The 26,387-nt window shown below is 41.4% G+C and overlaps 1 protein-coding gene across 3 annotated transcripts in view; it reads left to right on the top strand.

The window, feature by feature from the left end:
• The window catches only part of RFX4 (regulatory factor X4), a 134,241-nt gene extending 110,958 nt beyond the window's left edge, over positions 1-23,283 (top strand). The window contains exons 14-18 of one of the 3 annotated variants that reach the window (XM_051961474.1): positions 1,162-1,281; positions 2,652-2,813; positions 10,706-10,871; positions 11,821-11,959; positions 22,287-23,283. In XM_051961474.1, the coding sequence (XP_051817434.1) occupies positions 1,162-1,281; positions 2,652-2,813; positions 10,706-10,871; positions 11,821-11,959; positions 22,287-22,559 (860 nt within the window). In that variant the 3' untranslated portion in view covers positions 22,560-23,283. The remainder of the gene's footprint in view (positions 1-1,161; positions 1,282-2,651; positions 2,814-10,705; positions 10,872-11,820; positions 11,960-22,286) is intronic. The other 2 variants (XM_051961475.1, XM_051961477.1) reach the window with 2 other exon arrangements.
• The last annotated feature ends 3,104 nt before the right edge of the window (positions 23,284-26,387 follow it).

Genomic DNA, 26,387 nt, shown 5'->3' on the forward strand with positions numbered 1-26,387 from the left:
TGGCAGTTCCTTTCCTTAGAGAGTTGTCTGGACTTAATTGAGAAGTAAGAAGACTTGCACATATAATAAGTGATATAGTAGTTAGAGTTTGGGAGTCAGAAAGAAAAAACCTGGTTTTTCTCCTGTAAAATGAGTGTGTGGGTGATATAGCTTCTAAAGAACCTTCCAAACATAAATTTAAGATCCCATGTTTCAGAGGCAAGACTTAGAATCAGTTCTTCACATTGCCAAAGCTGACACTCTCTCTACCATGCCATAAAACTTGTCATCATGGGAGAATATGAGGAGTTGTTTGTCCTTCATCTCTTCCTTAGAGAAATATATTCTCTAGTCTTGTTAGGGGACACAAAAGTAATTCACATGAGACAACCAACCATAAGAAGATAATTTAGCAATCAGATGGGAAGTACAGACTTTAAATGAAGAGGGTCTTTAGAGTCTGGGGGGAGAGGAGACATTGAGTAAGGGCTGGTCCCACTGGTGACTTTTTCATGGGGAAGCTGACTTCAGTTGGACCTTGAAGGAAAGTGAGACTTAGAGAAGATTAGTAACTTATAGCTTCATGGGAGCCAGTCCAAAACCTCCTCATTTTACCTCATTACAGATGAGGATATTTGAATTTCCCAGTAGAATTTTCCTGGGCAGGTAGAATGAGACAGAAGTTCAGAAGTAGAAGTGATAGAAAAGGCAAAGACATGAAGATAAAGTATACGGCCCCTGTGAGGAGATGATCTTGACATGGTGGGTGCTGTGGGAATGGGTGTCAAAGGATTAGAGAGGGTTAAAAGGCCCTCTAATCTACCTCCTCATTTTACAGATCAGAAACTGAGGCTGCTTGAGTTGCCCAATATCACCCACATAGTAAATAATTGGGGAAGTTAGGGCAAGAAGAGAAAAAAAGGTAGAAGATCGAGATTTTGTTCTTAAGTTTGGTTGTTAAAAAAACAAAAAGTTATTAACATGAGATCAGGATACAAGGCTGCATGTGACTCAGCTCCAAAATTTGGGGCATGGGTGGTGACTATTCTCTGATGTGGAAGAGGGAAAAGCCCACATAGGAGAAATGAGATCTTGGTAGCCATTTGGCCATGTGTACTATCATGGGTCCTAGAGGTGTGATTGACCTGGGCAGTGGGTCACTTTTTTTCTTTCTGTCACCAGGGTCTTTTCACCTCATACACCTGATGTTTGATGACTATGTGCTGTATTTGCTGGAGTCGCTCCACTGTCAGGAGAGAGCCAATGAGCTCATGAGGGCCATGAAGGGGGAAGGAAGCACTGGTAAGACTGGATAGATGGGAAGATAGGTGGGATTGGCAAGGGGTAGTTTGGAGTCCTCGTTTTGGACTCTAGATATTTCTCTGCACAGAGGCCTTAGTATTCCATAGGAGCCTGATGAATGTGCCCCAAATTGTGAAAGTAATGCTTTTCTTCATTTTTAGGGTGCATATATATATGTATGTGTGTGCATGTATGCATGTATATGTTGGTTCTGCCTTGTCTTTAAAAAACAATTTTAAAAGAAAAGCCATTTGTGGACAAGGATTTATGGTATAAAGAAGGATCCCAGAGAGTAAGTGGATTATAGTGGAATTAAATTTGGAGGCAGGAGATTGGCGATCCACTCGTGGTTCTCCCATTAATTACCTGCATGATTGTGGCCATCTAATTTCTCAATGCCTCCCTATCTAACATCTATAAAATGGATGCCCTACTATTACTACTACTAAAGCTAATCATAATAGCCTATCTTAGTGGTTAGAGAGCTAATATTGGAGCTAGAAATCTGGTTTTCAGGCCATCTCTGAATCATATTAGCTGGGTGACCCTGAACAAATCACGAGAAACTTTCTAAGACAGACCATAAGTAGCAGCATCATTGGTAGAAGAACTTAGGAGTTCCCTACATAATCCCTGTCGCTTGTTCTCTAACTCAGGTTCAGCAGGATGTCTTGGGCCCCCGGCCCGTAATTTGCTGACTCCTGGACCCTGGTCTAATTCATGGAGTTGTGAAAATCGCAGCAGATCATAAATATTGAAGGATAGTCCTCTTAGGACTGGGAGAATCACCAAGCTCTCCAGTCTTCTCATCTGAGAGATAAAGGGAATGGGTGATGGACCTCAGACTGGAATACAAGGATGGGCTCCACTAGACCACACCCATTCCTAGGGTTTAGAAACTTATAATACGTGATACAATACAAGAAAATGTTCAAGTGTGGCCACTCTTTAATCCTCAGAGCTGTAAAATCTGGATAAAATTGTAGCTACGTAGTGAGACATTAAAAGGAATCACAGATTGGGGTTAGGGAAGAAGAGAGGAGGAAAGCAGCATTTATTAAGTGCCTTCTACATTGCCAGGCACTGGGCTAGGGCTTTACAAATGTCATTTCATTTGATTCTGAGGAGTTTTCCTTAGAATCAGGGCAAGCTGGGTTCACTTGCTCAGATCCAACTTGGCTGGACAGATGTGACCCTGGGAAAGCTACCTAACCAAGCTCTCAGGGCCCCAGGGAACTCTGTGGAAGAGGGGTCAGCAATGTCCTCACCTGAGAGCTCCTGACATTACCTCCTCCCCAAGATAACCCAGACTGCCCCTTGCCATCCAGTCCTCAGGCTGCCTCCTAGCAAACCTGTCTCTTTGCCCACAGCAGAGGTCAGAGAAGAGATCCTGTTGGCAGAGCCCACCCCGCCGACTCCATCACCCGTGCCCTCCTTCTCGCCAGCCAAGTCCACCACGTCAGTAGAGGTGCCTCCTCCCTCCTCGCCTGTCAGCAACCCATCCCCGGAGTACACTGGACTCACCACAACAGGTACCCACTCCTTCTTCAGCCCCTGGGCCAGCTGTGAGACCCAATGGGGGAGCTGGTGCTCAAAGGAATGGATACCCATTTTCCCACCCACTTTCCTTAAGAAGAAACGGGCTCACTAGTAGAATTTATAAGGTTACATGTATCTGCCAGATAGTACAATGGACAGGGCCCTGGGGTTGGCACAGGAAGTACTGAGTCCAAACCCTTCCTCAGATGCTAGTTACTAGCTTTGGGCCCCCGGTAAGTCACTACGCCTCAGTTTTCCTAGCTATTAAAAAATCCTACTTCTCAGGATTGTTGTGGGCTCAGAAAAGCTCACCTAATTCTAACATTTATGTAGCACCTACTGTGTGCCAGGCACTTTACAACTATTATCTCATTGGGTCCTACAGATGTAAAATCCTCTGCCATCCTTAAAGCCCTTTAGAAATGCCAGCCACCATGCCCCTCATCTTCCTGGGTTTTTTTGCAGGAGCATTCTCCAGCCCCCTTGCAAGAGTCCGTTCCTCTTCCCTTCAATTCAGTCAATAGGAACAGTGTCCCAAAGTCTTAGTTCCATTTTAAGATAGCACTAAGACTTTTGGGACATCCTGTACCAAGCATCTTCAGACTGTGGTACTTTGTGGGGCATTATTGAGGGTAGGAGAGGCAGAAGGGATCATGGCTAAAGGTCCAGGCTTCAAATCAGACATGTCTAAATTCAGCTTTGACATGTACTAACTGTGTAACCCTCTGGGCAAGGCGCTTAATTTCCCAGTTTCTCCTTCGTGTCTGTAAGACTCAATTAGAAACAAGTTTCTGGGGCAGCTAGGTGGTGCAGTGGATAGAGCACCAGCCCTGAAATCAGGAGGGTCTGAGTTCAAATCTGGTCTCAGACACTTAACACTTCCTGGCTGTGTGCTCCTGGGCAAGTCCCTTAACCCTAATTGCCTCAGCAGGAAAAAAAAGAAACAAGGTTCTGATTTACATGGATGGAGGGAACTCCCATATTGGGACCTGCCCACGTGGCTGAAATCACACTTCCAAATCTGCTCTCCCTGATCTACAAGACCTAGACAAACTGTAAGAATTGAGCTGAGAGGAAGCAGGAAAGTAGACAGAGGGCAAGAGATAAACTCTGCAGCCTGCCTCAGTGTGTGTTCACAAATACACCCTCAACCCAGCTAGGATCCATAAACTGGACTCCCCAGAACTCATGTCCACGGTGGCCCCAGCACCACGCTCAAGCTGACTTGGAAGGTAGTCTCCTATGAAACTGTAGTTCTTTCTTATTCAGAATGGGAACTTCCAGTGTGGGAACTTCCTACCTCCTTCCTTCCAAGGCAGAATCCAGACCACCAAAGACTTAGGAATTATGGCCTAGGGAGGCACACAGAAATCACGTGACTTGCCCAAGTGGCGAACCCAGTTTTTCCTGACTCCAAGCCCAGTATTCTATCTGCGCTATCTGCTTACACTGCCTCAAGCTCATTCATTCAGTTTTATTTTATTTTCGGTTCCAAATTCTTTCCTTCCCTCTTCTCCCAGGTCCATTGAGAAGCAAGGAAAATAAAACTCTTTAATACAAGTACAATTGATCCCATTTTACAGATGAGGGAGTTGAGATCCAGAGGGTTCAAGTGACTTGGATATGGAGTTAGCATCAGAGCCCAGAAGTAAACCTCAGCTATTCTGATCACAAGGCTGTCTGGTATCTTGAAAAAAAAAAGTGAGATATGGAGTCAGAGGATCTTGAGTCTATTAATTAGCCTTTCTAGGTCTGGTTTTTCCCTTTATAAAATGAGAGGTAATCTTACCTCCTAGTTCTCAATTTGTGGTCTCAAGTGAGGCCTATTGAATACAATAAAGGATGGGGGGCTGCCCACAAAGAAATATGCCAGACCCAAGAGAGGGAGAGCAAGGGTTCCATAGCACAGGGGATGAGAACTCCTCACTCCTGGGTGTTTTCCATTTAAATCCATAGCAAAAGCCCAATGCACTACCAAGCACATCAGAGGACATGAAAACAGCCCTTGAGATTAAGGATTTTCTGATGGGCAACGATTAGCAATGTTGTTCTTGTTTGCTATGTTTCTTTTCTACAAAAGTTGTCAGGATTGCACAAATTTCACCGATATCAGATTATTTCTATCTTGGGAAACAAGAAGAAAAGGGAGGAAAGGAGAAAAGTTTGGGACACAAAGTTTTACAAAATTGTATATTGAAAATTATCTTTACAGATATTTGGAAAAATAAAATATCATTGAAAAAATTTTTTAAGTTTTCAGAAAGGTGCTCTAAATCATTATTGATCAGAGAAATGCAAATTAAGACAACTCTGAGGTACCACTACACACCTGTCAGATTGGCTAAGATGACAGGGAAAGATAATGACCAATGTTGGAGGGGATATGGGAAAACTGGGACACTGATACATTGTTGGTGGAGTTGTGAACAGATCCAACCATTCTGGAGAATAATTTGGAACTATGCTCAAAAAGTTATCAAACTGTGCAGACCCTTTGATCCAGCAATGTCTCTACTAGGCTTGTATCTCAAAGAGATTATAAAAAAGGGAAAAGAACCCACATCTGCAAAAATGTGGCAGCCCTTTGTGTAGTGGCAAGAAATTGGCAACTGAGTGGATGCCCATCAGCTGGAGAATGGCTGAATACGTTATGGTATATGAATGTTATGGAATATTATTGTTCTGTAAGAAACGACAACAGGTTGATTTCAGAGAGGCCTGGAGAGACATCAACTGATGCTGAATGAAATGAGCAGAATCAGAATATCGCTGTACATGGCAACAGCAAGATTATATGATGATCAAGTCTGATGGACATGGCTCTTTCCAACAATGAGGTGATTGAGACCAGTTTCAATGATCTTGTAATGAAGAAAGTCATATGCACAACTGAGTGTGGACCACAATATCATATTTTCACTTTTTGTTGTTATTGTTTGCTTGCATTTTGTTTTCTTTCTCATTTTTTTTCCTTTTTGATCTCATTTTTCTGATGCGGCATGATATTTGTGGAAATATGTATAGAGGAATTACACATGTTCAACATATATTGGATCATCTGCCGACTGTGGGAGGAGTGGAGGAAGGAAAGGAAAAATTAGAGGGATGAATGTCAAAAATTATCCATGTATATATTTTGAAAATAAAAAGCTTTAATTTTAAAAAAGTTTTCAGAAGGAAACTTGGCGATGTCCTCTACAGTTAGTGTTTCCTTCCTCCCTTGTCTTCCACCATCTTCTCTTCTGGCCCTGTCTCCCCTACTTCTTCTCATACTTCCCCTCCTGTCCCTCTCCCTCTCACTCCATTTCCAGCCCAGTTCTTGTCTTGTCTAGAATCTGGGGCCATTACTATTTTAAGGTAGAAGGCAAATCCCTTGAGGGAATGTCCTCATATTCACATCCCCAGTATCCAGTAGAGGGCCATGTCATGTGAAAGACCTAGGATGAATCCACTTGTTCCCAGGGGATGCAGCTGAGCTCAGTGGAACCTAGTAAGAGGCAAATTTCATCTCTATGGAGAGAACAAAACAATGTCCTATTAGATGCCATCCCAAAGTGTGATGATCTGCTTCAAGAAGTGATGAGTTCCCCATCACTCAAAGTCTACAAAAAGATGCTAAATAACCAGTGATGCTGTAGAAAGGGACCTTTAGGATCCCAAAGATTTTTTGTGAAAACCAAGTCTTAATGATCTGCAATCATGATCTCTTGACCTAAGATACTTTTGGGTCACTTGAAGTGAGAAACTAGAGTGTTCTTTTGCTTATGAGTTTGTACCTGCATATTTCCTCTTACTGTTTGGAGAAGGAAACATCTATTATCTTCTTCAAAACTGTGAGATTGTAGCTGTCTTCAAGAGCAACTGCTGATGAGCACCTTTGGTCAGGATTCCATGACTGAGCATGTGTTGTTCCCATGTGAAGCAAAGAGATAAAGGGAAATCGTTTTGGAGGAACGGGAAAGGAAGGTTTTTCTACCTGCTTGTAGATCTCATCTGATTTATGAATTGGCTATATTTCCCTCTGGCCTATGTCATAAATCGGATGCCTGGGGAAGGCAGGTGCGCTTAGGGGGATGGAAGCCGCCTGGAACGCACCGGGAAACTTGAATGTAACACGTTAAAAAGTCATAAAAGCATCTCTTCCGAAATATAAATATGGAACAGATTCTCTTCAGATGTTGGTAACCTTTGAAGATTTGGGGCACCCTAACTTTGTTCTTGGATGTCTCCGGGACACATTAAAAAATTTCATCATGCGTGAACTGATGCCAAATGTTTTCCTCGAGCACCATTTATAAAAGACTTAAGGCAGTTAATATTCAAAATGAGAACATGTTCTTGGAAGAAAACAAGGAATTCATTCCTTGGGATTATCGATGCTATCTATACAAGCCTGTTAAAAAACGATTATTAAACATGGGTCATCTAGAGCCCCATTTTGGGCCCTAATGAGGAAACAAATTAGGGAAGCTAATATAAATGGAAATTAAATAGATCATATGTTCTTTGATTAAATATCCTCTTTCAGTATCAAAGAACTTATGATGTATTTCATTTATAAAGTAATAATATAATTGTTTTGTTAAGAAGAAAGCCACTAATTCTTTGGAGTAATCTTTGGAAAGCTATCATATCAGATTTCTCTTGGATGTTTTCTTAACGTGGAAGTTGGATAAAGTCTGGTCGACCCAAGTTTGCAAAACACAGATTTGAATCTGATTTCTTGGGCAAATCTTTTTTAGCAGCATCGCCAATGAAGATCTCACTTCCTTGATAATCTGGCCTCCTCAGTTACATGTCTTTTCAACTGTCAAAGCTGTCTTTGTGTTTTCCAGACTCAACCAACTAGATTTTACCCAGAGCAAAAATGGCAGATGAGTCAGAGACTGAGGACTGGTGTTAGGATTTTGGCTCTGCCATTTTCCTATCTATATGGCCTTGCTTTTGTCAATTAATATCTTTAGGGGATGAGTTTCCTCTTCTTTAGATTGGGCTGGTGGGTCGCCAAAGGGCCTTTCCAGCTCTGGACCTCTGATCCCAGAGTTGATGAGTTGTAATGTTGGCTGGAAGCCAGATACAAAATAGCTTTCAAATGTTGGGAGCCTTTATGAAGATGGGTGTGTCCATCACTAACTATGGGTCTTCTCTTAATTAACTCACCATTTGCCATTTCTATTCTGCATAAGGAAGTTTCCATCAATGAAATTCTTAGACTTAACTGAGTATGTTCTGAATGTTCACAAATCTTTGTATTTTTTTCTAAAATCCTCTGACACAAAGTATAGTTTCAAGGAAGCTCCAGTTTTACCAACAAATGACTTCTGGGTTTCTGCACACAAAGTATTTCTTTTTAAGATTATATGTTTTAATTATTTGAAAGTGGCTGGGGAATGAGTAGGTGGAAACATAGGTGGGTGAAACAGAAATTAACAACATCAATAGTGATCATGTGAAATAAATTTCATTATTATATATGATGAAAATACTTGGGAGAGCAATAGATTTAGAGTTGAAAAGGATGTTAAAAGACATCTAGTTGAAACCCCTCATTTTACAGATGAGAAAACTGAGTCCCAGAAAAGAGAAGGGAATTGTCACATACCCAGTAAATGACAGAGATAGGATTCAAACACAGGTTCTGTGTTTGAATTCAAACAAGGATAATAATGGCACCTACTTTGCAGGGTAGGTGCTGGGATCAAATGAGATAATATTTGTTAAGTATCTAGCATACAGTAGGTACATAACAAATGCTTTTTTCCTTCACTTCTCCTCTCTCCAATCAGCAGGACTTTTTCAATAGAACTGAACAACATTTAATTCATTTCCCATCTTTTTTTTTTCACTCTAAATTTCCAAGCCTAAGAAAATGGAAGGAAAATAATACCATACTTCTCACCCTTCCCCTTCAGCCTCCAAACCTACACTACATTTTAAATTCCTGCCTCTCTTTGAAGAAAATGGAACGTGACATTTGGTGTCAAATCAGCCCGCCTGTTTAACATGACACAGGGATGTAATTCCTTATCCTCTGTTTAAGTCACAGTACTGACCTGTTTGGTCTGGGTCATCACTGGGTTGGAGGACCTTCCATTTGTATCTTTTATAAGCTCCTTAAGTCCTTCCTTATTTCTGGCATTGGTCATAAAAGTTAACCATTTATCTGGCATTTCAAACTGCCCTCATTCACTGGGCCCAACACAAAGACAACAAATTAAATTGGGGGCGATTATATGATCCCTGCTTAAGGAAAAGTAGATCCATATAAATGGTCCCCTGGCAGAAGCTCGAGCTGATGGGGACAACTTTATCTGTGGGTCCCCTCCCCCAATGGAAGAAGACTCCAAAGAGATGATAGACCCTCATTCTTTCGAAATGACAAAAGCCCCATTAATGATTATTCTAATGGCCGCACCACTAACAAGTATATGGTTTGCTCCCTGGGTCAGCCAATTACTCATTTGCTAATGGAATTTCAAACCTTAGACATGAAATCATTCCCAAGACCCAGGTGCCCCAGTTTACTACTCTATGACCGATGACTTATCCCTCAACTTAGCTAACTTTTTTTTTTGCCCTGCAAGAAAACAAAAGAGAAATTTATCCCATGATTAAAAATCAGTTGTTACCTTCTTAGAGATTTAAACATCAATTTTATGATCTCTTGCTAGGGCGTAGGACTGAATGCTTCCCTAAAACATTTCCCTAGGATGGGGAGTGGATTTGTTATTTCAGTAGTGTAGGGCAGAGTTGACATACTATAGCCCAGGAGATTAAATTCTATCTACCTCCTGTTTCTGTACAGAGGGGGGCCTACAAGTTGTTTTTTACATTTAAAAATACAATACATCTTTATTTTTAAATGTAACAAAAACTATTCTTAGCTCTCAGACTGAATCCTAACACAAGGAACTCCCAGATGAGGCAACTTGTTCTCCCATTGCCCCTAGCCATCTTCTGCATATTTTTAAATGTAAATAGTATTTTTTCCAACTACATGTAAAGACAATTTTCAACATTCACTTTGATAAGATTTTGAGTTCTCCATTTTGCTTCCTTCTCTCCTTCCCTGCTGTCTCCCCAAGAAGGCAAGCAATCTGATATGACTCTGAGTGTTTTTAAAAGAGAAGCCAGTCTATTGTTCTCCATCCCTGACATTCAAGGGATGCAGTCTAATCCTTTTACATGTTTTCCTGTCTAGCCACATTTCCCATCCCATCCCAGCAAATCCAAACCTTTAAGGTAATTTATATTTATACTTTATACTTAGGGTGAATCTTACTTAGGAACCTTCTGCCTTTAGGGGGAAAAGCATGTTGTTCATTGTTAGGAAGTCAGCAATGGAGTTTGACTCAAAAGAGAAATGTTATCAAATCATCTTAGAGGTGGAAGAAACCTCAGATCTTAACTAGTCTTGCCCCATACCTGATATAGGAACACTCCCTAAGACATCCATGATGGATGCTTATCTAGTTTTTGTCTATATACTTCCACTGATGGGGACCTCTTAACCATATATCCAAATCCATCCTGCTATTGAACAGCTTTGATTATGAGGAAGACTCTCCTAAAATTCTCAAACTTTTCTCTAAGAGGGTTTCTTCTACTATTCCTCCTAGCTCAAAATCTCTGCTCCTATTACATCAAGACAAGGTAATTTTTTTTTAACATCCATTATTGTGCAACATGGCAAAAGCTCAATCTGAATAGGTTTGTTAAGTTCTTGGCTTAAGTTCCCTTCAAGGTTCTCGTCATGCTTATTTTCACAGCATTGCATTTTGGTTGACTTCTCACCTCTCTTAAGGCTCCTAGTAAAAGAATGGGGAGACGACACTGACATCCTGTGATTAGGTTCCATGACAGACAGAGTACCATTTTGTCTTAGCAGGAGCAATGCAGTCCTACACCTGGTCCCTTACCTACACAGTGACAACAGCTGCCGGTTCACCTGCTGAAAGCTCCCAACAGCTGCCCTGTATGAGAAACACTCACGTGCCTTCTTCCTCCGTCACCCATCGGATACCAGTTTATCCCCACAGAGAGGAACATGGGTAGGTCACCTTCCCAGGCCTTTGCCCTGCCTTATCATTTCATTGCTGGTGCTTGTCTGTCTACATCCATCACTTCCCTTTAAGGGATAGTTCTTTAGCTTTTTGGCCTCAGAACCCCTTTGTGTTCTTAAAAATGATAGAAAAACCCCAGAAACTTTGGTTTAACTGTTTGTGGATATTGATATTTACTGTATTAGAAATTAAAACATCTTGATATTGTTACAAAAATAGTTTTGACAAGATTGTGAGGGGAGCCTCAGTTGGAGATAGGCAGAAGCTAGAAGAGCTAAAGGACTAGCAACAAGAGCTCTCGGAACCAAGGAAAGATTACTGGGCTATTTTGGAAGAAACAATAAAGAACTGTACTTAAATTCCTGGCTGCATTTGAGGTGATTATTATTTTGAACTGAAACTAAGGCTGCCTCCAGAAAACGTCCCTGAGAAACTTGCTCCCAGAGAGAACCATCATATATTATACATCATATACTTATACATATATTAAAAGATCTCAGGGGTCCTCTGAGAGACCTACAATCTAAGGAATTGAACAATCCAAAGCCCTGAATTAAGAGTTCCTATTACTCTTTAGGACTAATATTTATGCCCCTTGAAATTTAGGGTCCCTATGGAAGACAAACTTATAAAGGCTAACTTGCAGTTGAGACCTTTATGAATCTACTTTAAATACAAGTGAACTAAGGTTACCCACCATAGCTGGTCTTCTGACCCATGAACACTATGGTGTGGTCCTGCTAAAGAGTATTCATTTCACTGAGCATGGGATGGCTGGTAGGGAAACAAAATTTGGGATGGGCCAAGTGATGGTGATGAGAAGTCAGGACAGACAGCCCACAGACAGAGAACCTAGCGTCTATGGTCTTATGTTTGAAATATCAAACCAACGGGCTATTATAACATTATTCATGAAACAATATTCATTGCTTTTTAGCTACACAGGGAGTTACAATTATGGAACCTATAGCAACCAGCATCCCCACCCAATGCAGAGTCAGTACCCATCCCTACCACATGACACGGCCATCTCCGGGCCTCTCCATTATTCTCCATACCACAGGGGCTCCTCACAGGTAAGGTTACTTTTCCTATTTTACAAACCTTTGGTGTCAAGTCAAATTATGATAATGTATGTTCATTAAACCCCTGCTAGCATGTGCCCAGTTCTGTGTTGAGTGTCACTGGATATAGAGAAGAAGTGAATGATATATTTAGCATCTGCTCTTCTCTTCTTGTCCTCCGCTCTCTGGACAAGTCTTGGAGTTGTCTTTGACACCAATCCTTTTCCCTTTTCTTTTCCATCAATCTGCTTGTTCTCCATATTTATTTAACCAGTGCATTTCATCAGAGTGGACAATCAGGGAATTCAGTTCTCTTTAAGGAATAACCTGCTAAATATTTATAGATCAAAGCTTAAGAACTGGGCCATTACAAGAGGTCATTTAATCTAACTCCTTTATTTGGTTGATGAAACACTAAGGTTAAGAGTGGCTAAGTGACCTAAAGTCATTAGTAAATGACATAGGTGGGACTTGAATCCAGATCCTCTGGCTCCAAACCCAGAATTTGTTCCCCTCTTTAACTGAAGGATGCTATTTCTTTCCCCAAATTAAATCTAAATCTAAATTAAATCTAAAACTAAATCTAAAGATTAAAAACTAAAACTTCACTCAACTTAATTTTTAGAAATTAAAATGTACTTTGTAGTACTTCCCCCAACTTACCCACTCCCTGCCTCTTTTTGAAACACCACTTTTAAATAGAACCATTATACTCAGTATACCAAAACTCCTGTTATATCAAGTCCAGTTACATCAGGTTTTTGGCCTGTGGTCATTGATAATTAGGAACCCAATGGTTGCTCACTCCAGTTCTCTGGATTTTCTATTTCAAAGTGAATTACAGGAAATTTAGTTACCATATTGGTGCTCTAAAACTGGATGGATTTCTAGCAGAGAAAACAACATCTATCTCCATCAGTTGACAAAGCAATTGACAAGGCTCCTTTCATGCTCAGAATTTTTGTAAGGCTTTGCTAGATCTCCCTTGGCTCTTAATATGTTCTATCTTGTGTCACACTCGTAATAAAATGTCATTACATCAGCCCCAAGCTCCCTGAGGACAGAGACCATAAAATGTTTCCTCTCTGTGTCTGTAGCACTTAGAAATAATTCCTTATGGCCAGAAGGCAATTAGAATATTTTCAAAAGATTTTCAGTGCCAAAATCCAATCGAATGGAAGCTCCTTGAGGGCAAGGCTGGCTTAATTCTCATTTTTGTATTCCCACAATTTAGCACACAGTAGGTGCTTAGTACATTTTTATTGATTGATAGGATAGGTTGCAACTAAAGAATTTTCTGCTTTTTAATGAGATCAGTCCCCAGGCATTTCAGTTACACCAAGGGAAACATGGCTTCCTTCTTTCCCGATATTATTTCTTATTTCCATTCTCATCATTTCTTTTCTATCTCATACACAATGTTTGCTTCTTCTTCCCTTGGTGAGAGAAAAGGCAGCACAGACTACCATCTTAGCAAAGGAATCCTCTCCTCTATCTGAAACCTTATCTTCAATGTTCATAAAGAGTATTTGGACAAGTCCTCTCATTATTTCTGTTATTAGGGCATCCTCATTAACTCCGTGTTTCTCATTTATAGGCAGCATGGTGTGATGGAAAGATCATTGGACAAGAACTCAGAACCCTTGGGCCCTAGGCCCATCTGTGTTATTAACAACCTGTACAAGCTGAGCCATAACTAAGGGAAGGCAATTGGGACTTTGCCTCAGAGCACTGAAATTTAGAACATACTGATGGTCCTTATAGAAATAACTGACTTAGCACCTAGTTATCAAAAGTAATTAGTTAAAATAGGAAAGTACTGGATGGCATGCGTCATTCTACCCCCAGGGGGCCCTAACCCTAGTGAGATCCTCCCTGATCTAGCCCTGTCTTTTTTTTTTCCCTTCATGGTAGCCTCATAGTGTTTCCAGGGTCTCTTCTCACAGGGATATCTTCTCACGGGATTTTTGTCTCTCCACTATTAGGAAACGTCTTGGGGTCTTTCCCTCCCATAGGGCCTTGTGTCTGGAAGTCCGAGTTGTCTCCCCATCAATTAAATTTGTCTGTTGCTTCTCTGCTTTGTAGCTGTCTCTCATCCCTGAAATGTTCTTCCTCCTTGCCTCTGCCTATTGGAATTCCTGGTTTCCTATAAGAAACAGCTCCAGCATCCCCTCCTACATGAGAAATCCAACTTCCAACTACTAGTGTTTGCCCCCTGAGATTACCTCATCCTGATTTTGTTTGTATTTTCTGTATATTTCTAAAATATGGGTATAGATGAGCGTATACATAAGTTTCCCTAAGTAGAAGGTAAGCCCCTTGAGGAAAGGGATTGTTATTTTTTTAATTATTATTTTATTTTATATATTTTTTTATTTTATATGTCTAATATCTAGTATGACATGCCCCCGTGACTTATGCTGGCTACCATTTTATACAAAGTGCCACCAATCTGGGTAGAGTTGAAAATCTGAAAAAGCATCTCCGGAAACACAGGTTCCCTATGCATACCTTTCCCTCCCATTAATCTGGGAGAAGATGGGGGAGAAAGCATGACAGCTCGCTGCTCCCCAGAGCTGAGTCTGACAACTCCACAGAGCTTGTCATATGGTCAGTTGACTTTGTGATCTCTTTTGGGGTTTTCTAATCAAAGATATTGGAGTACTTTGCTGTTTCCTTCTCCAGCTCATTTTACAGAGGAGGAAACTGAGGCAAACAGGGTTAAGTGATTTGATCATGGTCCCATAGCCAGTATGCATCTGAGGTCAGATTTGACTCAGGAAGATGAGTTTTCCTGACTCTAGGCCTAATGTTCTATCCACTATGGCGCCACCTAACTGCCTGTTTAGTAAGTGTTGGATAAATCCTTTGTCAATCAATTTCTGTCTTTTCCCCAAACTCAAATTTAGTCTCCTAAATAATAGGAGCTCCTATAATAATGCTCCTAATAGGGCACTTTTATCTCTAAGATGTCTCTTCTTGTGAGCATTCTGTCCTTTTTCCAGCATATAATTTATGTCTCTGCTATCTCTTTCTTTGTGCTTATACCCTTGAGTCTCTGACCAAGCCCTGCCGCATTAGGGTAGACCAGGAGTGGAACTGATCCTGTAATGATCTTTACTCAATCCCCTTAACTCCCCTTTTTACCTGTTGCCCTTAATGCCCTTGAAGTGAGAAGATAAGACCTCGGATGCATCATGCAACTCATTTCACCACATGTATCCAGGAGCTACAATCACTAGGTCAGATAACATCACGAGTGAGCTGGTAAATGTTTAACAACTGGCTCTCCAAAAAAGAAGAGGAAAAAGAAGGAAGGAAGGAAGAAAAGGAGGGAGGGAGGGAGGGAGGGAGGGAGGAAGGAAGGAGGGAAGGAGGGAAGAAAGGAAGGAAGGAAGGAAAGAAGGAAGGAAGGAAGGGAGGAAAGAAGGAGAGAGGGAGGGAGGAAGGAGAGAGGGAGGGAGGGAGAGAGGGAGGGAAGAAGAAAGAGAGAAAGAAAGAAAGAAAGAAGAAATAGAGGGAGGAAGGAAGGAAAAGAAAGAACCATATTTAGGACCCACACTTTAAAACTTCATTTTCATTATCCACTTTCCCTTCATCACTTTCTTAATTTTAAATAATCAACAAAATCATTAGTGAAGTCCTAATTTGTAGCATTTGCTTGTTTCTTAAAAAAAAGAAACAGAAAAAGAAAATTTAACAAATGATCTCCAAAGCTAATATGAACCAGCTCTGGTGATAACCTTTGGTATAATTATTTACAACAAAAATAAGCAATTCTACCAACCTATATCAAAATGGGCTTCCTAAGTGTACCTAAAATTTACCTTTAAATATAGATTGGAAAATTGACTGGCTTACACAATCCAATCGTGTCTGTTTGTCCTTTTCTCTTGGGATATCTCATGGGCTGAGAGTTGCTAAATTAACTCCCTTGGCTTTTTGCAAGTGAGAATCACATCTGGCCAGGAACCTTTACCAAGAGCCAGTTGACAAAGTTACTTTGTCTATCATTTCATTTTGATTTTTCCAATTCAATTTAATAAGCTTTCATAATATGGACAAGGTATTTTGTGAGGTGGTGAGGCTATAAAAACAAAATAGAAGGTAGTTCCTGACCCCAAGGGGCTTATAGTCACAGGACATCACATGACCCCATCCTCTCTTTCTTTATCAACCCTTCAATTTTCTATTTTCTTTTCTCTGTGTGAGATAAGTGAGAAAGAGTATTGTACTAGGACCTGACAATCTCTTCCAGACATCTGCCATCATATAGTAAGCACTTGATAAGTACTTTTTCATTCATTCATTCATCACTCAGTGCCCAGTTTTCCCCTCTGGCAAATATCAGGGCATGTGGATAAAAATGGATGATCCAGACTTCACATCTGTGTGTCCTGGAAGAGATCACTTAAAGCTTCTTTGATTACATCATGTTTTGGATTGTGGCAGGAGAATATGGTCATAATACCCAGAGCACTTGGCGTAAATGGGTGTGTTTTGATTTCCATCTGTAGCATCAAGGGAGAGACTTTGGGTAATCCCCAGATAAGCTTGGGCATTGGTTCCACTAGGTCATCACCTGGGGCATTCATTATGGGCTCCTAGCTGCGTCAGGAAGAGATGCAAGCATCCAACGCGGAGGCTCCTGGGATCAGAAGCCGTGCTACTTTCAGAGGTCTTAATGATGGCTGAGAATTGCCTTGTAAAAGATCCCAGTATCTCAGAGGCAGAAGGAAGATCCTAGTATCTCACAGGTATCTCGGAGGCCACTGAATCCAACTTGGACCTGACCTCTATAAAACTCCAGATAGGTGATCATCCAGTCTGTGAGGTGATGGGGAACACTTCCTCAACTTGTCAGTAAGATCCAAGAAGCGCTGTCTAGCTCTACTCAGAATTAAGGGGAAAATTAAATCTCACCTTTCTTTATTTTCTTTCCTACCTGAGTGCTTTCTTTTATGAAATCTCAGAAGCTCCATCTCCTGAATTTATGCTTAATCACTGACATGAGGAGAAATGGAAGGCTTCCTAAGTCTCATACAATCCTATTTTGCCAAACTTGATTTTTTTATGGTAGCTGAAGTTACGTCCAAATGGGGGATCCTTTTCGAATCTGGGGGAAAATATACTCAAACAATGTTATTTAGTAACCAGTAGTAGTTAAAGAATGTTCTAGGTTACCATTAGAGACCAACTGATCAAATCTTGTGAAGCAGGGAAAAGGCTGAGAAGAGGACCCAGATTCTTTCCTTGATTTCACTGTTGATTTCCTCAGTGACCATAAGACAAGACCCCTCGTAACCACTCTGGGCCTTGGTTTCTCCATTTATAGAATGATGGGCAGTACATATAAGAGGGGGCCTTCATGGATGGCCATGGTTGAAGACTAGTGTCCAGCTTCTCAGGGACTTTCTAAAGATGAAACACAAAGGGCTATGGGATGATTTTGCTGTTGGTTGCTGAAAAGCTCACCCTGCTTGAGTCTTTTTTCATCCCTTCCCCAGTAGCTTTGTTTGGAATTGAGCAAATGGGGGAAAGTATACTGAGGAGTTAAATAATCTGAGCTTTTTGGATCTCTCTCTTTCTGTCTCTCTGTCTCTCTCTCTCTTTCCACACACACACACACACACACACACACACACACACACACACACGTCTTTATGTGTATATATTCTTTCTTTCTTCCTTTCTCTTTTATTTTTCTTCCTTTCTTCATTTCTGCCTCCTTCATGCTCTCTCTCTCTGTCTCTGTCTGTCTCTCTTCTCTCTCTCTCTCTCTCTCTCTCTCTCTCTCTCTCTCTCTCTCTTTCTTTCTGGATTGATGTCCAAAGGAGTGACTACTGCAAACTTCTCAATCATTTAATCAACACACATTCACTGTTGCCTACTACATGCAAACACTGTTCCAAGTTCTGGACGTACTACTTATTTTTTAAAATGGTCTCTACTCTCTAAGACCTTATATTTTATCATTTTACAACCTAGAATATCAGAACTAGAAGAGACTTTGAACATAGAATCTTAGACTTGGAAGAGGCCTTAGGATATAAGAAAGTCAGAACTAAGTAAGACTAATATAGAATATTAAGTTTGGCAAGCTGGATTAACTGGAACCGGGATCTAGGGTCTCCAGATTCAGTGGAGACTTTGCAGCTCCTCATTTGGGCAGGGTCATGCTGTGAAATCCTGGGCTGGAGGAAGTCTAGCTCTAAGTTCTGCTTGGGGCACATTAGCCCCAAGTCCTTAAGTGACATGTCAGGGGACGTTAGCACAGCTTTCATTAGGAAAACAATTTGCAATGCTCACAGGACCACCTTTCACCCTCTTGCACAAGCAGCAGCCAGCTTGGCAGAGGACAGGAATAAAGGATTCATTCTTTCTTCCTCCATGTGGAGAAAAATAAGCCTTTGGTACTAGAAATAGTCTCTTAAAATAGCATGTTCTATGATGTTCCCCCATTCTTTCCCCCCAAAAAGGCAAAATTCATCCTAAAATTTGGAAGGACCTAAATTCTAACTATTTGATCTCCCGTCACACACACACACACACACACACACACACACACACACACACACAAACACTGCACTCACAAGGTGTAGGAAGCCATATTTCTCATCTCACTCTAACCATGGTCTCTGCAACAAGTGGGATTTGACCCAGAAAAATGGCAATTTCCTGTCAAGGGCCCTCCAACAAGCATGGCCTTTATGCCAGACCCCAATGTCCCAGCTTCAGTGTTTTGAGTCTGCAAGCTACAGGACCCTTCATTAAAACCGGATGCAGAGTGTGAGAGGTGATGTGGCTGCCTGGGTCGGCATCCGTGCAGATGGCTTTGCTGTGGACACTCTAACAAGGCTGAATAGAAGCTTCCTTGGTTGAGTTAATCGCCAGGCAGGGGCCAATGGGCACTTCACAAATATTGTCTTTCAATGGTCTCTTCACTATGGGGAAAATAAATCACTGACTCACTTGCAATTAGCTGACCTACCAGGACAAAACTTTCCATGTCAGAAGCAACCATAACAGAATTTGATTGTCACATAGAGATATTTAAAGCTTCTGTTAAAGCCTAGTTGTTTCTTTCTTGTTTGAGCTCTTGATGCAAACCGTGGGCACAGCTGCATATGGGATACTTGGTCAAGGACAAATCCCGCAAATTTTTGTACCATGTTCCCTTGAAAGAAAATGCTCCATCTGGTGGCAAGCAGTAAATCTATTCTGATAACATGTCATCAGTTAGTTAATCCGTGAGCATTTTCTCCTTATGCACCAGAATAGTGCTATAAATACAAATAAGGAACAAAAGCTGGTCCCTGCCCTCAAGGAGCTTACATTCTAATAGGGAAGACATCATACATAGAAATACTTATAGAGTAGATATAAGGTCATATTGGAGGAGAAGGCTTTAGCTGTGATGGGGACAGGAAAAGAAAGGCTTCCTGAACAAGATTTGGGTTGGGCTGAGATTTGAAGGTGCTAGGGATTCTGGGTAGAGGCAAAGATCAAATCAACAAGTCGCCAAGCTGAGTCAGTGGTCTTCAGTCCTTCAAGGCAATGTCAGTAAAAGGGATGCTCTGGCAAAGCTTTTAGTGCATCAGATGCCATTTAACATTACAACCAGGTATGTTCTCAGTGAAAAATAGCAGCTCAGTGGGAAGCTTGGTGAATGCTGGCCCTGGTCCTTATGTTATTATTACCTATATTATAGGTATATATATAAATATATATATAATACCTATATTATAGGTAAAGAATCAACCCCAAGCATTGGTCAAGAACTTCCACTGGACATAACCTAACCTCTCTGGGCTTGTTAGGGGGTTAGAACTCTACTATTTCTAAAGTTAGACCTTCTTCTTCCCTTCCTCTCCTGGCGCTGAGTGACTAAATCACTGCTTGAGGATGATCTAGCCTGTGATACCCACTGAGCCAGAATATTGTGAGTACAGGGGACATCTGCCATCTGAACCAGCCTAACTAAATTCAGAGTTTCATTATCAAGTTTACTGGTAGAATGTAAGCTCCTTGAGGACAGGGGAAGATGATTTTTTTTTTTGGTCTTTGTTGTTCACCCAGTGTATGACACAGTATCCAAATCATGGTAGATACTTTAATAAATCCTTATTGAATTGAACTAATTAGAATTGCCTTCGGGGATGAACACTTTGGCCACCGCATCTACAGACTTGTAAAGATATTTGTAATCTACCTCAAGGGTAGGGTGAAATCCCAAGTTCACTGAGTTACCAAAGGGGGAGGAGGAATGAGCACCCATTGTCCTGGAAGAATTTCACAGGCTCTCCAGTACATAAAGATGGACCAACTGGATAAGGGGAACCCCCGGTCCAGGCTCTGAGGCTGTGTAGGGTAGCAGTGAGGGCTGATGAAATGACTTCATGAAGGAGGTACACCTCCTGTGCTTCCCACCTTTAAAAATGCAGAATGGGGGCACTTTGCTCTATCCATGTTTTGGTCATAGGGGAGTTTGGGGGATGGATAGCATTTTTTGTATTAATATCATTGTCTCCTAGTCAAGTGGAGCATTAGCTTCCATTTGCCTTGTTCTAGTTGTGCAGGGGATGCTCTACAAAAAACTAGGAGGTAGACATAGACTTTTGGAAGAACAGCAAGGAAGGGTCAGTGGAAGATCCTCTTTGCAAAGTGAAGCGCAATCACTCCCAGCCCAATTTCTCACTTTCTTGTTTGGGGTTTAGTTTCCCAAAAGCAAGGTCTACCCTGCAAAGGCTGCCCTGGTTAGGCTCCCTGGCTAGGAGGCTACCATTTGAGTCGGGGAGATTTACCAGCTCACCTTCTTAGGGTCTCCTGCAGCTCCCTAAAAGCCACAACACATTAATAATGCTGTCACTGCACAGAGCAGAAGGGAAAAGAGATCAGTCGTCTCCCAGGGTTAAAGATCTGCTGAAGAGACCCAAAGGATGGGTTTGCTCTTCTCCAGTCTCCTTGGCAACAGCCCTGATTCTCTCTCCCTGGTGCTCCCAGTCACCACCTACGCCCTCCCTCCTACCCAGCTGTTCACTTGACAGCATGGTTGCTGGGTCAGGTGGGCTTAGCCCCATTTGGGGATCCATTCCTTCGACTGAGTTCCTCCTTTCAAGGTGGAGCCACAAGTGGCCAGTTTTCCATCCACCATCTTTGGCCCCAACACTCTCCCCTCTGCTTTTCAGGCCCCTCTAGCAGGGGAAAGACTTGGAAGGATAAGCTATTGTTGTCATTCTTCCTTTCCTCCCTGCTGTCCAGGCTTCAGCCTGTCTGTCTCCCCTCCAGGAGGTAGACCCCTACCTAATCTCTCTGGCCCCTATTTTCCAACTGTCAGGAAAGACAGATGGAGAGCAGAAGACTCCGTGCACAAGCACTTTCCTTTACTCCCTGCCTTCTCTCTACCACCGTACGATTGGCTCGCCTCCATATTGGGGTGGCCCTTAGCACAGCAAGGCTTATCATTGTACCAACTGGCACAAGAGTCTTCAAGGGGATCCTACACTTCCTCCCTCTTCTCTCCTCTGCTAAAGCTAAAAAAGGGCTTATTTGCATAGTTGTTGTGGCAGCAGAGGAGAATGAATGGGAACATAGCTCCACAGTGTCTATTATTGTTCAAACAACTCCCTCCCAGGAACCTTCTCTCTTTGGGGCCATTTTACCTATACCTCCAACCTTGACAAAGCCCCCATGATTGTCTCATCCCAGCCCTATAATCTCCCTCTTTTCTCTGGAATACTCTTCTTCCCTCATCCTAACAGCAGACCCTAACATTTGTTGGACGCCAAGGACCGCCATTGCTTTAATACAAAGTACGAACCATCTCTAGCAAAAACCATCAGTAATAGCTTCTGTGCCATTGATTCTCAGACTCTTAAATAGTTTCTTCCAACCCCAGTTCATATAATAGTTGAGCTCAACTGGAAAACACGGTTTTAAAAAGAGTCACTGTATTTTATTTGGAAGTCTCATTCTTGGGAATGAGTGGAATATGATAAGTTCTATAATTGATGAAAGTCACCTTATCCGTGTACCTTCCTTGAGATCCAAAGCAGTTTCCCTTCTTTTTTTAAGGCTGGACTCCAAATATACCAGGCTAGGAGAAGGGAACGGGGCTTTGCTCCTTAGGAGGACCAAATCACCGGGATTTCTCAGACTGTGAATATGTTTCTCCACTATGGCTAATGGTTTTCTCCAGTGTCTTTTAAAGAGCATTGATTTCCTCACTGCGACATCCTAAAATAATCAAATTTGAAACAGACTGTGAATAGGACTAACATGGTATTAATGCACAACTTATGATTAACCTTCTTGAATTTCTTTCTTCTTCCCTACCAAGTACCCTTTCAACAGCCCCACCTCCCGGATGGAGCCTTGTTTGATGAGCAGTGCTCCTAGACTACACCCCACGCCGGTCACTCCTCGATGGCCAGAAGTACCCTCTGCCAACACATGCTACCCAAGCCCGCCCGTGCACTCCACAAGATACGGAAGCTCTAGTGACATGTACACCCCCCTGACCACCCGCAGGAATTCCGAGTATGAGCACATGCAACACTTTCCTGGTTTTGCCTATATCAACGGAGAAGCTTCAACAGGCTGGGCAAAATGAAAATGACTGGTATAGTATGAACCCATATTTAATATTAATAATAATAATTAATAATAATAATTAAAACTCCAACAACCAACACCAGAAGACTTGATCTCTTCACCTTTTAGAACTCATGGGACTATACCTAGATGTCTGCTTTCCTAATAAACCTGAAGCTGGGTTAGAACTGTTGATGAGTAAATCTTAGTTCAGAAACAGGACTCACTAAACTCCAGCATGGCAGGAGTAGGCTCCTGTAGGGCAGCCAGCTTGGACTATTTCTATAGAGCACTGTCTTCAGGAAGTTAATCCCTGCCTTCTCCCTCTGTCCCAAGACTGTGTCTTGCGTGGTACCTAGCCCAATAAAGCCACTCCCTTCCATGTGGACAACAAACACTCTTTAGTCTTGAGAGATGGATGCTGGAGACGGAATGGAGTCTTCTTTTATTTGGCGGATGCTCAGTTCCCTGAGAAGAGAAGCCTCTATATTCATCCTTCATTTTACTTATCTAGTGAGCACTTGAGAGACAGGTGTTCTGCAGAGTCCCGTGATGTCCTCCCTTCTGCTGCACCTGGATGGAACTGCATGATTTGGAACCTTTGTATTCTCCTAAACACCATTATTTGTAATAGCACCTGCATTATCTTTCATTGTAAGCATTGTCTTATTTGTGGGGGAATGGGATGGGGAGGGGAGGGTTTGCACACGGCAGAAAGAGAAGATGGAGAGAGAGAGAGAAAGAAAGAGGGAGAGAGAGAGAGAGAGAGAGAGAGAGAGAGAGAGAGAGAGAGAGAAGAGAGAGAGAGAGAATGAACAAAAAGGGGGAGATATATAGAGAAAGAGAGAGAGAAAGAGAGAGAGAGAGAGAAAGAGAGAGAGAGAGAGAGAAAGAGAGAGAGAGAGAGAGAGAGAGAGAGAGAGAGAGAGAGAGAGAGACCTGCTCTGTCCTGCCTTAAGTTGAAGGAGATTCTTCTACATGTGTTGGTCCCAAGTTTGCACAACTGCTATTGTCAGTCAGGGAAAGAAGGGAAGAAGAGGGATCTTGGATGTTTTTGGAGATGGTGAATGTTTGGCTTTGAATGTCACACTCAGGCTATGCCAGGTTCCTGTTGCAAAAGAAATAAAGCCAACTCAGCCTGGCCAACCACCAGGGGTGACAAAGGCTCTCCTCGTTCCTTCACGAGACTATAATACTTTCCGACACTTTGATAGGAAAATTTTTTCAAAGATGTGCCTTTGAGCCCCTACTGTATTGTGTATGTGTGGAAACAAAGCATATCATACTCCTGGGAGAACTTTCCATAGACATTTCTTTTTTGTCCAGTTGATAGTAATCTGTGAGCTTTGTTAGTGGTTATTAACATAGGTTTTCCTTCTGTATTATAAAACGCACCGAACAATTGTGGTGGACCTATTACCCTATGGGTAAGAAACACATAAATGGAAATATGACTGGCTGTTGTAGCAACTGTTGTGTAAATAAAATCTTTGATAGCACCACTCAGTGTGACACTCATGAGTGTGTGTGTGTGTGTGTGTGTGTGTGTGTGTGTGTGACTAAAATCCAAAGCAATAGTTTTATTTGTGGAAGACATCTAGGGTTTCACACTCAAATAAAAAGAATCCCTGAGGGTCAGGAACTTCTTCATTGTTCCACTTCATGAAGCATAAACTGATTTTTGGCCACAATCTGGACGGCCCTTCAGCTGGAGCAGTTCAGATTGGGGCCAGAGAAAATGAGATAAAGTCATCCAGAAATGCTTCTGTTTTGTCAAGATCTCAGAGCATTGCTAGGGCACAGGGTGTTGCTACACTAATTACTACAAAGATTGGGCGCTGGCACCTATCCCGGGATGTCTCCTGAAACATTATCCGTTGGACACACAAGAAACCTGACATGATATTGTTGACCTCTTAGACACTTGTTAAGCTCATTATGCAATACCAGGACTTCATAATGAGGTTCCTCTGTATTTAGTAGATTTTGCCTTATAACCAAGGAACAGATATATTATTGGGCAGTTTCTAAAAACCACTAATTTTAAAAATTAAAATAATTGAGAAGTATAAAAAAATTCAGTTTTAAAATACTCATAAGGTTCAGAACAGAACTCTATTTTGCATTTTAATAAGCAATGGTAGAGAGCTGGCCTCAAAATCAGGAAAATTTGTGTTCAAGGCCTGAGTCTGACCTATAATCTGACAAGTAAGTCCTTAACTTTGCTGGCCTCAGTTTCTCTATCTGTAAAATGAGAGGGTTGTATTAGATAGTCTCTGTGAACTCTATAATCCCAAGTTCATCAATTATTAGGTGTGGAATGAGGTTTGGGGAGGGAATATTGTAAATCACAGAAGCCAAAATGATTAAGTGGTTTGCCAAAAATTGCAGGATTCAGAATCTTTGATCTGGAGCAACAACTCAAAACTGTCAAAACACAAAGTCTTACAAAAATGAACACAAACCATGTATATTTGGGAAAATTAAATACTATTGAAAATTTTAAAAATCATTTCCTGAAAGGAAAGGAAACAAGCATTTATTGTTTCATTCATTCACAAATATTATCTCATTTTAGCTTTATAATAACCCAGGAACATCTTCTTGCTAATCCAGAATCAATGTTGTAAACATGAGAATCCTGTGAATGAGGATATTCACTTATCCACAGAGGTTTAGCTGACTACTACTGGTCCTGCAATCAGTTTGATGTAATGTGTTTAAAAGGGAAGATCTCCATGTCAATCGATTTTACCAAGATGGTGGACACAAAGGATGGGATGAAGTCATTCCAGCACTGCCTGAAGGGGAAAACCAGGGCTTTGCTAGTTAAGAAATGAAGACCTCCTCTCCAACCTTAGCGCCATGTTGGAAGTCAATGGCCATCAGAGTAGGAAGCAGCCAAGATTTGCCACCAATAATGGAAAGTTTTTTACTTTGAAACAAGGATAGTCTGTGTAGGGAAAATTGGTGACTGATAGCAGAGTAATCTCATGCATCTACCCTCTGTCCCTCTGATAGTTAGATAAAATTATGTTAGATACACTATAAATTAGATATTAGATACAACTATATGATGGTCAATATGAATGGCAAACATTGGGTTCAGGATCAATCACTCATTAAAAGAGCTGGTAAGTTCTGTCAGTAAGATATACTCTGCGCAACAAACAAGTCAGGAACTACTCCTAAAAAGGTCCCTACCAGACAGTCAATAAGCATTTATTAAACACCTACTGTTTGTCATACTCTCCTAAGCATGGTGGTACAAGGAAAGGCAAAAAGATGATCCTTTTTCTTAAAGAACTCACAACCTAATGGAAACGTGAAGAATTCCAGCTTGGATGACTCACTCACATGACACATCTGTGGGAACAAGTCCTGGATTGGGGTCCTTGGTTAGAATCTTGGCTCTTTTCCTTATAACCTGAATAACCCAAGAAAGTAATCATTTCCCTGAGCTTCGGTTTCCTCTTCTATAAAATGAGGGGATTGAATAAGGCAACCCCAAAGAGCCTCCCAAATCTAAATGCAATGACTCTTATCAAACAATCAACACTGGATTGAGAATCAATAGGGTTGGCAATTCAATCTGTCTCAGCTGACAATCTCATGGGAATGAGGTAAAAGCCCAGAGTTCCTTTAAGTTTCAGTGAAGTTCCTGGAACTTAGTGATGCTTCGTTTGTCTTATTACCAGAGTTTTGCAGCAATCTTTCATATAGTACTTTGCATTCCTTCCTTTAAATATTTCCTGTTCTCACTCTATCCATTTGTCTGTTAGGGAATGGGAAAACTCTTACTATGTACTAATTGGGACAGAGATAGAAAATCCATCAACCTCTGTTC

The sequence above is a fragment of the Antechinus flavipes genome, chromosome 5 (genome assembly GCF_016432865.1).
Source record: "Antechinus flavipes isolate AdamAnt ecotype Samford, QLD, Australia chromosome 5, AdamAnt_v2, whole genome shotgun sequence".
Lineage (NCBI taxonomy): Eukaryota > Metazoa > Chordata > Mammalia > Dasyuromorphia > Dasyuridae > Antechinus > Antechinus flavipes.